The sequence below is a fragment of the Sinocyclocheilus anshuiensis genome, unplaced genomic scaffold, assembly GCF_001515605.1.
Source record: "Sinocyclocheilus anshuiensis isolate Anshui unplaced genomic scaffold, SAMN03320099.WGS_v1.1 scaffold110, whole genome shotgun sequence".
In the NCBI taxonomy this organism is placed as follows: domain Eukaryota; kingdom Metazoa; phylum Chordata; class Actinopteri; order Cypriniformes; family Cyprinidae; genus Sinocyclocheilus; species Sinocyclocheilus anshuiensis.
The window spans coordinates 1,196,820-1,208,893 of NW_015544155.1; the positions used below are offsets into that span (position 1 = coordinate 1,196,820).

The 12,074-nt window shown below is 36.8% G+C and overlaps 1 protein-coding gene across 2 annotated transcripts in view; it reads left to right on the top strand.

Annotated features, from left to right (window-relative positions):
• Positions 1-12,074, top strand: part of cspp1a (centrosome and spindle pole associated protein 1a) — a 23,355-nt gene that overhangs the window by 5,497 nt on the left and 5,784 nt on the right. For both annotated transcript variants that reach the window (XM_016495315.1, XM_016495314.1), the window contains 14 exons: positions 597-922; positions 1,030-1,145; positions 1,580-1,664; positions 1,923-2,034; positions 4,648-4,795; positions 5,892-5,978; positions 6,343-6,464; positions 6,550-6,699; positions 7,692-7,835; positions 7,920-8,027; positions 8,497-8,563; positions 8,646-8,772; positions 9,086-9,225; positions 10,600-10,737. In XM_016495315.1, the coding sequence (XP_016350801.1) occupies positions 597-922; positions 1,030-1,145; positions 1,580-1,664; positions 1,923-2,034; positions 4,648-4,795; positions 5,892-5,978; positions 6,343-6,464; positions 6,550-6,699; positions 7,692-7,835; positions 7,920-8,027; positions 8,497-8,563; positions 8,646-8,772; positions 9,086-9,225; positions 10,600-10,737 (1,870 nt within the window). The remainder of the gene's footprint in view (positions 1-596; positions 923-1,029; positions 1,146-1,579; positions 1,665-1,922; positions 2,035-4,647; positions 4,796-5,891; positions 5,979-6,342; positions 6,465-6,549; positions 6,700-7,691; positions 7,836-7,919; positions 8,028-8,496; positions 8,564-8,645; positions 8,773-9,085; positions 9,226-10,599; positions 10,738-12,074) is intronic.

The window sequence follows — 12,074 nt, forward strand, 5'->3', positions numbered from 1 at the left end:
TAAGATTTAAATATGAGAAATAACTAGGGGTGTGCTACTTATTTTTAAAACCATTAGGAATTTTTTTGCATAATGACATTTTCAGGGCAATTTAAAGAACAAGAAATAAAATAATACGAATATTTAGCATAAATATTCAGCAAATAATAAAAATGAAGCTTATTTTATGCTAAATATTTCTTGTAATTTTGTCTTTAAGTCCTTTAAATTGTTATGAAACATTCAGTATGCAAAAACTATCAATAGCTCTGAAATGTGCTTCATTTTCTTGTGGTCATTAAGATTTTTATCCATAATGAAAATATAATACAAATATATATATAACAAAAGTAGTTTATACAAAACATGCACTACATTCTAAATAGGTGATTATCAGTAAATAACGACTTGAATTTTGGCCTGTTCCTCACACAGAGCAATTGTATGGCTTTAGAAGACTTGTGATATAGTGTGCAAGAAGATGTTTTTGTCCCCCTCGCACTTTGGAACAGAATTTGAGATTGACCCGATAGACTTTGACACATTTTCACTGCAGCCATAGCTGTGCAACACCTGCTGCGCTCCTATTGACAGCCATCTCACCTTGTTTCTCACAGCCAGATCGAATCAAACAGTTTGGTTCCGTGACCCGGGAACATGAGGGCAGGAGAAGGGATGTACCCTACCGCACTGGGCTGGGTCTGGAGGAGCTCAGGGCTGACTCGGCCAGGCGGCTCAAAGAAGAGAGACCTCCACAAGCAGCAAAGGAGACAGCACCCCCTGAGAGACCTCGTGTTGCTTTCCAGTCCCCATCTATAAACCACAACACTGTCTTAAGCCGGCTGGCTAATACATCAGGCCTTGGTCTGGAGGCTGGAGGCTTTGTTACTGAAGACAATCACAGAAGTCTCTCAAGAACCCTGGGGGAGATAGTTGCCCCAAGGTTTGTATTAGATTTTGTGTTATGTTCTTAGATTTTGCACTGAAATAACAAAAATTAATGTTTAATTAATACATGTTTAATGAAATATGTCGGTTCTCTGATATCAGAATTACAGGTGTGCGTCCATTGGGTCCCTCCCTCACTGACTCCTATCAAACTCCTTATGATAATGTGTATTACTATTATGGAACTAGAAATCCTCTAGACCCCAATCTGGCCTACTGTAAGTAGCTTATTTTTGCTTTAGCATCAAATTTGGTTAAACGAAATACATCTGTGCTAATGTATGTCATTATCTGTATCATTTATTGATATTTGTGTGGTTGGTCAGCAGTGTTGGGGAAAGTTACTTTACAAAGTAATGCATTACAATATTGCGTTACTCCCTAAAAAAGTAACTAATTACTTTTGCGTTACTTGTTTTTCTTGTAAATTAAAAAAGTAATGCGTTGCTTTACTAGTTACTTGAAAAAAGTAAGCTGATTACGTAACTCGCATTACTTGTAATGAGTTACCCCCAACACTGTTGGTCAGTATGAGTAGTGTTAATTTGTTTCTGCAGTGGTTGCGTTATAGTTTGGAGTCCCTGGCTATTTTATGATGAATGTAGCTGTTGACTGCATGTTTAATGTGATTTGTTTGTTTTGTTTGTGTTAGATGGACCAGCAGTGGGTCAGCAGGCACACATCCCTCCAGAAGCACAGTGGCCCGTTCTGCAGCCTCCCTCAGGAGGCCTCACAAAGTAAGCACATGTTTTCGTACAAAACCTCAATTATTTAGCTTCAGAGTTTAGTAAGTCACATGACAGGGATTTTACAATGTGTTTGCAAGTGGCTTCTTCAATCAGAGTCAGAGCTGTCATTTAGTTGTACCTCATTTGAAACAATGCACATTGAAATGACAATATGAATTATATACTGAGGTACCAGTAGGGGGCACATTTATTCAGATATAACAGAATACAACAGAAAACATAATGCTCATCTCTGTCTCTCCATAGAGCGATCAGCCATGCTGGAGTTGTTCCTTCAGGACCAGCGTTCTTTCCTCCTGAGAGGCTGCAGCAGGCCAAGGAAAGTGCTGTTAGCTATCAGGAAGCCCTGAAGCAGCAGGTACTCTCTCAATGATTTATGAGATGGGATGAATTAATTATCATGCCATAGAAAGGGTGCAAATAATTTTAATTTCATTTATGGAAAGGTGTAGTAACAGGGTTACACAGCTTTACATTTTAATCACCAATGTATTAATTTTTAATTTTTTAATTAACAGTTTTATTACTACAATGAATTGAATATTAATTACAGATTATGTCAGAATTGTGACGTCAAAACCTCAGACATTGAACCAAAATCGTGAAGTCATTTAAGGAGTGATGATACAGATACATTTATTAAAACTAGCTACTTTTCAAGATATTATTAATTAAAATGAAATAATTTATTAAATTATGTTAGATGAAAGTTCATTGAGTGAACACTACTGTTCAAATGCTTGGGGTTGGTAAGATTTTTTTTGAAGGAAGTCTATTATTCTCACCAATGCTGTATTTATTTGATCAAAAATTCAATAAAAACAGTAATGTTGTGAAATATTATTACAATTAAAAAATTAAAGAACACTTAAAAATGGGTTTCTGTTGTAATATATTTTAAAAATGTAATTTTTTTTTCTGTGATGGCCAAGGTGAGTTTTCAGCAGCCATTGCTCCAGTCAGAAACCATTCTTGTTGCTAAAGAAATGTGTCTTATTATTTTCAATGTTGAAAAAACGCGTGCTGCTTAATATTTTGGCTATTATACACACTTTATTTTAAGATATTAACAAACCATTAACTACGACTTTTGCCTCAATAAACTCCTAATTTGCTGCTTATTAATAATTAGTAAGGTAGTTGTTAAGTTTAGGTATTGGGTAGGATTAAGGATGTAGAATATGGTCATGCAGAATAAATGCTTTATAAGTACTAATAAACAACCAATACGTTAATTATAGGCATGCTAATAAGCAACTAGTTAATAGTGAGAATTAGTCCCTATACTAAAGTGTTACCAATATTTTTTGTTGATACTTTTTTCAAGAATCTTTGAATAGAAAGTTCAACAGAACGACATTTATTTGAAATAGAAATCTTTTGTAACATGTGAATGTCTTTACTTGTAAATGTCACTTTTGATCAGATTAATGCATCCTTGCTGAACAAAATGATACATTTCCTTATCCTTTTCAGAAAAACAGTTATTGACCACAAACTTTTGAATGGTACTGTACCTAATAGTTTTCTATGGAAGCCCGTTTCCGCCACTGAATAATAAAAAAAAGACTTTTTTCTCAGAATTGCGTGATATAAACTCACAATTGCGAGATATAAAGTCACAATTGCGAGATTAAAAACTCGCAATTCTGACTTTTTTTCTCGCAATTGCAAGTTTATGTCTCGAAATTCTGACTTTATAACACGCAATTGTAAGTTATAAAGTCAGAATTGCGTGATATAAACTCGCAATTGCGAGTTAAAGTCCAATTTTGAGGGGGGGGAAAGACTGATATGTTCTCAGAATTGCGAGTTTATATCTCACAATTCTGACTTTATAACTCACAATTGCGTGTTATAAAGTCAGAATTGCGAGTTTATATCTCGCAGTTCTGACTTTATTTCTTAGAATTGCGAGTTTATATCTCACAATTATGACTTTTTAACTCGCAATTGCGTGTTATAAAGTCAGAATTGCGAGTTTATATCTCGCAGTTCTGACTTTATTTCTTAGAATTGCGAGTTTATATCTCACAATTATGACTTTTTAACTCGCAATTGCGAGTTTGTATCACGCAATTATGAGAAAAAAAGTCAGAATTGTGAGATAAAGCACAATTACCTTTTTTATTTTTTATTCAGTGGCGGAAACGGGCTTCCATAGTTTTCTGTACAAAGCAAAACAAAATAATTTTGTATCTCATATGCTTTTAAAAATTTTGTGAGACATCAAAACGTACCCTATTAATGAAAATTGGTGATATACTGTTGCAAAGCATAAATGTTATGAAGTGATTTGCTTGATTTGGCCATAGGTTTAGGTTCAGCTCAGCGGGATGTCAGATGATATCTTTATATCATAATGGCTGTGGACACATTTGAAGGACTTAGGGAGGACAAATTTCATTACCTCCTCTATTTCCTCAGGGGAACTTTGATACTGAAAGATATATAGCTAGAAAGATGTTTGTTTAACTGCCTGGTTGCAAGATCATTGAGTCTGAAATAGTGCAGTGAAGGGTTTGAATGCTAATCCGTGTTAAGTTTACCAAGAACTTCAACAGTCTGACAGGAAGAGATCTGAGAGGAATCCGCTATTTCCCACGGCAAAGGGAATCTAGAGGCAGATCAGGGTTAGTTTAAAGTGGTGAACTGAAAGTTTGAACTTTCCTCCTCTAAGTGTACTTAAAGTCTGATTACAACATGTTGAGTAGTACTACGTTGATTTTGATGTCACATTCTTACAGTATCTGACATTGAGTTTTTTTTTTCTCAGGCAGGCAGCAAAAATCCTTTTTTTCATCTATTTAGTTATTTGTAGATTGAACAGCAAAAAAAAAAAATTTTTTTTGATTTGTGGAAATGTCAGATATGATTTAAAGTTGTTTTTGTTTTTTATTTGGGATTTGAACAACAAATCAGACGATGTGCAGTGTGAACAAAGCCTAATTGTCTAAATTGTGGTGCACAGATTCAAGAACGACAGCAGAGACGGCATCGCGAGAAGGTGGAAAAAGAGCTGTATGATGCTAAAATAGAGGCTGAGATGAAGGCCTACGAGCCCTGGGGAAGAGCAGGAGGAGGAGCCCCTCTTAGGGATGGTCATGGAAACCTCATCAGTACGCATACAGAGTTCACACTTCACTCGGTCAACTCCCTGTCCACAGTTTAATGAGGCTCCGATCCGCAAATTTTGGGCTCTTAGTGGGAGTACTGCAAAATAAAAAACGTTTAATCAATTAAAAATAATACACTATAATGCATTTTTAAATATTTTATTTAGTATGGTCCTGATTAAGTTATTGTATACTTGACACAGATATTTATATGTATCAGTGTTCCTATGGTCATGGAAATCACGAAAATTTTGAAAAAAGGTCAAGACAATTTTTCAAATAATTCAGCAGCTAGAAACAGTCTTTGTGAGTGTTTACCCAGTAATCATGAATAGCTGGAAAAATCACTGAAAAGTCTCAATGCTCATTGGAGGTACTTATACAGATACAAGGGGTATGTAAAATTATGAACACAACTCGTTTTGTAACACAAATACTGCAGTTCAAAAGTTTTGTTTCTTTTCTTTTTCTTTTTTGAAAGAGGTGTCTTTTGCTCACCAATCCTGCATTGATTCAATTTGATCCAAAATACAGTAAAACAGTAATATTATGAAACATTTTATTTTAATATATTTTAACATGTAATTTATTCCTTTGATGGCAAAGCTGAATTTTCAGCAGCTATTATTTCAGTCTTCAGTGTCACATGATCTTTCAGAAATCATTCTAACATACTGATTTAGTGCTCAAGAAGCATTATTATATTCAATGTTGAAAACAGTTGTGCTGCTTAATATTTTTGTTTAAACCATTTTTTTTCAGGACTTTTCAAAAGAACATTTATTTGAAATATAATTTTTTATAATATTATATTTCTTCTTTACAGTCCCTTTTGAACAATTTAATGTGTCTTTGTGGCATAAAAGTGTTAATGTCTTTCAAAAAAAAAAAAAAAATTCTTACTGACCCCAAACTTTTGAACTGTACTGTAAATCACAATCTTTCCACTTATAGTTGCTCAGTGGTGTCAGTTAATTCACAGATTTTGGATTGGGAACAGAAAATGTATATAATTTGTGTATGCTACATTTTTATCATCAAACTGATACTGAAAATTAATGGTTTAAATTATAGCAATGTCATGTTTTTGTGTTTCCAGGTGATTTGAAACAAATGCATAAAACAAACGTGGAAGCTTATGATTCCGGAGGCAGATTGGCAAGGATTCCAGTGGCTTCTAGAACAGGTGACAGAAATTTACCTCATGCATCAAGTACCATGGCCACAGAATTACAATTTGACTCACAATCACAAAAAGTATGTAACTAAAGTGGAATTTAAATGGAATTGAATTTTTAAATAGCTGCAATGACATGCACTTAGAGCATGTTATTAGCCGGTGGTCCATGATGGTATATATAAAAGGTATTTTTAAAACTAATATAAATTTAGCGAAATGTATATTTTAGAAATTACAAATTATTTACTGAAATATAAATATTTAGAAAAAAAACCCTCTGACTTTGTTTGTGGATACTATCAAAGCTTTTAGAAGCTACAAATAAAAGACCTTTGCATGCAATCCATCCAAATCTTTTCTGCCCCTGTAGAACCTGCAGGTTTTTGTTCTTCTCAGCCATCTGTGAAAGCCCGGGGTAACCTTTTCAATGAACTGCCCACTCCACAGCAGCTCCATGAACAGGAAAAGTACAAGGATTGCTTGAAACAACAGGTACGGACATTCAATCAGCTTTGGATTCTGCTGTCTGTGCTTTCGGCCTGCTGTCTCACTTTGAAATCATCTTTGGGATAAACAGATCGAGGAAAAGAGGAGAAAGGAGGCAGAAGAGAGGGAGCGGCACAGGCTCGAGGAAGAGAAAGAAGACAGGCGGTTGACTGAACAGCGAGCTCGGATCCAAGGGGAGTATGAGGAAGAGCAGGAGAGAAAGCGTCAGAAAGACAAAGAGGTTCTTGTTTTGCAGTTATTTCATGTGAATTGCAAAAACGGCCTGCCGAGAGGAAGATGTATTCACTTTGAAGTGCTGGTCTTGACCCACTTTGAACATATGAGTGTGTTAAGCTTGAAATAGTCTCTCCTCTAAAGCAGGGGTCTCCTACCTTTTTTACTGGGGGGGGGGGATATATAGCCTTAGCCTATGTAGGCCTAAGTATACGCAACTCTGTATTTCCGCGCTGTCTGAAACACATCTCTATGCTTGTGCGCTCTTTGATTGTGTGCGAGCACAGCGCGTGAGTAACGAATTGAGCTCTCTTTCGTTTCTTCTTCTTGTGGTTTAAAATTGCTTGCACGTTCGCATACAAGGAAAATACAGAATAATTAGAACAATCATTAACATAAATAAATAACAGAGTGTCATATCTATACACATTTTTCCCAGAACGTTCTTGCGACCCGGTAGCAATTCTTCCAGTGGGTCGCGATCCGGTGGTTGGGGACCTCTGCTCTAAAGGCCTTCACACAGTGTCCTAACCAAGCGTGACACAAAAAACGGCAAACAATAAAAGCTTTCCCCTTTAATCCCTAATAAACAGCTACATTTGAATGGCTGTCAATGGAAAGATGCTTTTTGCCGTTGTAATGGTGTCATAATACTGTACCAGCAGTAATATTAGAGAAATTTTGGTGAAATTTCACAGCCAAAAAAGGTTTATATCCAATGTCAGTGAAGCACAACTCATGGTCAAGCAAGTAATTTTCTGGCTTTCTGTTAGTCAACGTTGTGAATTCACTTGACCAACTTGAATCCAATGTGAAATCTGTATGGGGAAATTCTATCGCCATCATGTGAAATTCCAGTTTCCTATTGAAATGACGTAGATTCCTATTGAAATGAATGGACAAATGACAGGAAAATTAGATGAACAATGATACAGTGCAATTTGAAAGACAAGGTACAGAACCACAGTATGTGCTTCCTTTCTGTCACCTATTTTATAGCAAATGGCCAAAAATGAGGAGTTGATTAGGCAAGCCGAAGAGCGCCGTAAAGAGGCTGAGAAAATGAGGAAAGAAGTGGAGGAGAAGGAGAACAAAGCCCTGAGAAATAGGCAGGAGAGAGAGAAAGAGACACATCTGGAGGAGGTGAAGAGTGCACATTATCAGGTCTGTTACATTTGTTCATATGCGCACACAATGTGCTGACACATTATTCTCAAATACCAAAAGGTCCACAGGGCACCGTCACCACCCCTACCAGCCTGGCAGAAGAAACTACGTCAGCAGACGCCCAGACCTCCATCGGTGGAGAGCCACTGCTCTTCTGCTACTCTGTCTGTGAGTGACAAATGCGCACAACTATTTCTTGCTTCATAGGCAATCTAATATGGCAACACTTGGGTTTTTCTTCAATTATGGGCACTTTTTTTAGAAAATAAACACACTTTTCACACTCTTACTAGTTTACTTTGTCCATCAAAATGTCCAGTTTAAACATGCATTAACAGGGGAACGGTCTTTTTTTTTTTTTCACTTAAAGTCATGAAAATTATTATTCATATAATAAAAAAATAATAAAACATTTCCAAGACTGTTTTAATGTGATCTTCATATAACAAAATAAAAAGTTACAATTTGTTAATTTTAATAACAAAAATCAACCCCTGCGATGGAAAAATGTCCCCAAAGTTGAAGAAACTCCAGCTTATTCTGGACAACAACCTCAAACTTAGACAGGAACATCTAAATGAATGACATGTAAAGAGACTAATTACAGTTTATTTATTTTTAATTTTTTTCCAAACAGATTCGATCTATGTCAGCACCACATTCTCCCCCAGTGCCTGCCCGCAGGAACGAGATCAGGGCCACAGGTAACTTACATCACATCCTGCTGCCACCACCAGAGCTGTAAAGGACCGTATCCCTGAAATGTGTACTGACTTTGTGTTTTAGAAGAAAAAGATACTGTGATCAGGGAGTTATCGGCCTTGCGTAGGCAGCTGCGGAGTGAACGGAGACGTCTGGAGGGAGAATTGATGCAGTCTAACAGAAATGATCACACCCCTCCTGTTCATAGCAGGTAGCAAACATCCTGCAGACACACATTCAGAACACGTGTGGTTAGTTAGAACCTGTAATGAAGTTCCTTTCCCCCCACAAAAACCCTAAGTGAACAATATTTTCTGGAATAATGACTGCTAAACTGTATATTTGACCATTGTCCTTATTTATTTGGTAAGTAGCCATGTAATATGGGATAATGTACAGTCAACAGGTAATTATCACAAAATAAACCATTTCAGAATGATACTAGATGCTTTGTGTTGGGCTCTTGATCATCCTGGCAAGGTTTATTTTGTCCCTCTGACCCTTATGCCTTACATATTGAACAGGTCAAAAGAGCACCTCCCGGAGGATGTTTTTGAAGTGGCGAGACTTCGCAAACAAGTCCCCAACAGGAGGCCGGCTTCCCACACCACTGCAGCGGTCAACATGCATAACCTGCAGGAGTTTAACCATCTGAAGTACAGAGGTGAATGTGACACAGAATTTCCTGTCTTTTGCTTGAAAAACCTCTCCAGAGCTCGTCAATAGGTCTGTAATTTCACTCTCATAAAGACTCATCACAGCCGTGATGGCTCCCGAAATCCCATTCACCAGCCTTTATTACATTCACATATCCACCAATAGCCACGCTCATTTCCTGTTACTCACGCTCTGATCCTTTGTTAGCTTCTGTGTAACATCAAAAAACTACCATCTGCTCTTCAAACACCTATAATAGTCACACATTACCATACTGGCTAAATGAGTTTAGCAAAATGCTACATGCCAAGATGGCTGCCGAGTGGACTGACTTGCCATAAAAGGATTTTAGGTTTTAGAGTCAAACTCTTATTTTCTTGATCCAGAATGCTGACTGGATGGATGGATAGGTGGATGGATGGAGGAAGTTAATAAAAAGTAGCTATTTGTAATCGAGGTTATTACTGTTAACTACAAATAATTGTTTACATTAAATGAAAGATGTATAAATATTAGAGAAAAACTTTTAAAAACTAAAATGTAAAGTTGAAGTACAAAACTGAAATGGATATAAATTAATGATACATAGAAAAAAAAAACCACATAGTAAAATTACCTAAACTAAAATGAAAACTGAAAATATAAAAGCTAATTCAAAATGTGAATAAATACTGTAATTGTATATAAATAATTCTAAAATAACACATTTTGCAGGGTTGTTGGAGCAGACGCTAATGGATAAGCTAAAGATTAAACAGGAGAATATCTATATGAAACTTAACGTTTTTGAGGCTTTAAATCAATTACACTTTCATCCACAGAGCAAAAACCTCGATATGGCTGAGTGAAACTAGGATTATTTTACGTCTAATGTCCTGATGCTAATATAGTATCAAATGCTAATGTGTTTTCCTAGAGGAATGTCTGTTCCTGTAATGTTGCTTATGAAAATCTTTAACCTTCTCCTCTGCTCAGAAGATGGATTCAACAGCTCTTCCTCTCCATCTGCCCACCTCATGGGGTGAACGGTCGTATCAGTCATCAAACCCCCCAGCAGGACAGAAATGAGTAGCCTCTCTGTGAACCGTGACTCAGCGCTCGGCTCCATGCCCTTGCTTTGTCATGCTCTTTATTTTAGCTCTGATTCTCTCTACATCGCTGTGCCAACTGGTTTGGCCATGGCAGAGCTGCTGTTCTCCTGTCATATGTGATGGACAATACTTCCAACACTGTGCTATATGTGTCAGTGTTTTCTGTGATCGGATAATGTTTGTAAATGTTCCACTCAATATATCTATTCAACATCCCTGCATTATCTTTCAGTGAGGCTGTAGTCCTGGAGGAGAGGATGACTCTTATCTGTGTGTGTTTGTGTTATCAGATGGTGCATCTCGTGAGGAGGTGCGGCAGACGTATCCTGATCCCCCCAGTGATGATCACAGCCTAGATATCCAGCAACAGGCTCTGTTACGCCAACAGCAACGAACCATCAACAGCCTGAGGAGAGGCAGAGCTGCTGGTCAGTCTGTTATTGAGGATGGGCTTTTTTTTTAATTTTTTTACATTTTTGAATAGTATATCTCAATACATTTTGGTATTGGTTAGTATGATTTATTAAAAGAAATGAATACTTTTATTCAGCAAGGATGCATAAAATCAGAATCCTAAAAAAGTGCATCACGATTTCCACAAGAATAAAGCAGCACAACTGTTTTCAACATCGATATTAAAAAGAATAAATATTTCTTGAGCACCAAATCAGCGTATTAGAATGATTTCTGAAGACACTGAAGACTGGAGTAACGGTTGCTGAAAATTAAGCTTTGCCGTCACATTATAATATATATTAAAATAGAAAACAGATATTTTAAATTGTAATAATACCACAACTATAATGATAATACCAAAGAGAAACGATGTTGTTGGTATCACTTTCAAAACGTTTTTTGTTTTTCAGCAGATGAAAGATCAAAACATTGACAGCCAATCAGAATCCATCCTGCTTTAAAGAGCTTGAGTGTTTTAAAGCGGCAGACATTTTAACTGCAATGCGCGTTTATAATAAACAGAACAATATCGTTCATTGATGTGGATGCTAATATAGTTAACGTTATAGTTATCTTTATAGTTGTCGCTCTTGGGCTGAATAGGCCTTAAGAGACTTTCGAAAACATTTAAAGGGGTCATATGACGTTGCTAAAAAGAACATTATTTTGTGTATTTGATGTAATGCAACGTGTTTATGCGGTTTAAGGTTCAAAAAACACATTATTTTCCACATACTGTACATTATTGTTTCTCCTCTATGCCCCGCCTTTCTGAAACGTGTCGATTTTTACAAAGCTCATCGGTCTGAAAAGTGAGGTGTGCTCTGATTGGCCAGCTATCCAGTGCGTTGTGATTGGCCGAATACCTCAAGCGTGTGATGGAAATGTTACGCACCTACCATACTGTGATGCCCTGTCCGGCCGGAGCGACGAGACAAAAAATATTAAAATCCATTATAAAAGAGGCATTTGTTGCATCCAGTGGGGACATAATTACTGATTATAATGACTTATACTGTCTTCTTACGCGTTGCGTATCGCGCTGCGTAAACATAAAACCATGTCTGCATTTGTGATCGGAGAAACGACAAACAACAAGCGCTACTCTACACTGCTCAAAACTCGCGTTTGAATCATCAGTGGCAAATTCTTTAAATATAAAAACGTACTTCCAAGATATGAGTCAAGCGCCAGACTGTCCTTGCAAAGTTGGAATTGCCCCACTTTATAGAAACAGACACCGGCATTGTAGGCTATACTCTCCCAGGAAACAGTCCTCGTCCTCCATAAAATGCGCTGCACACATCTG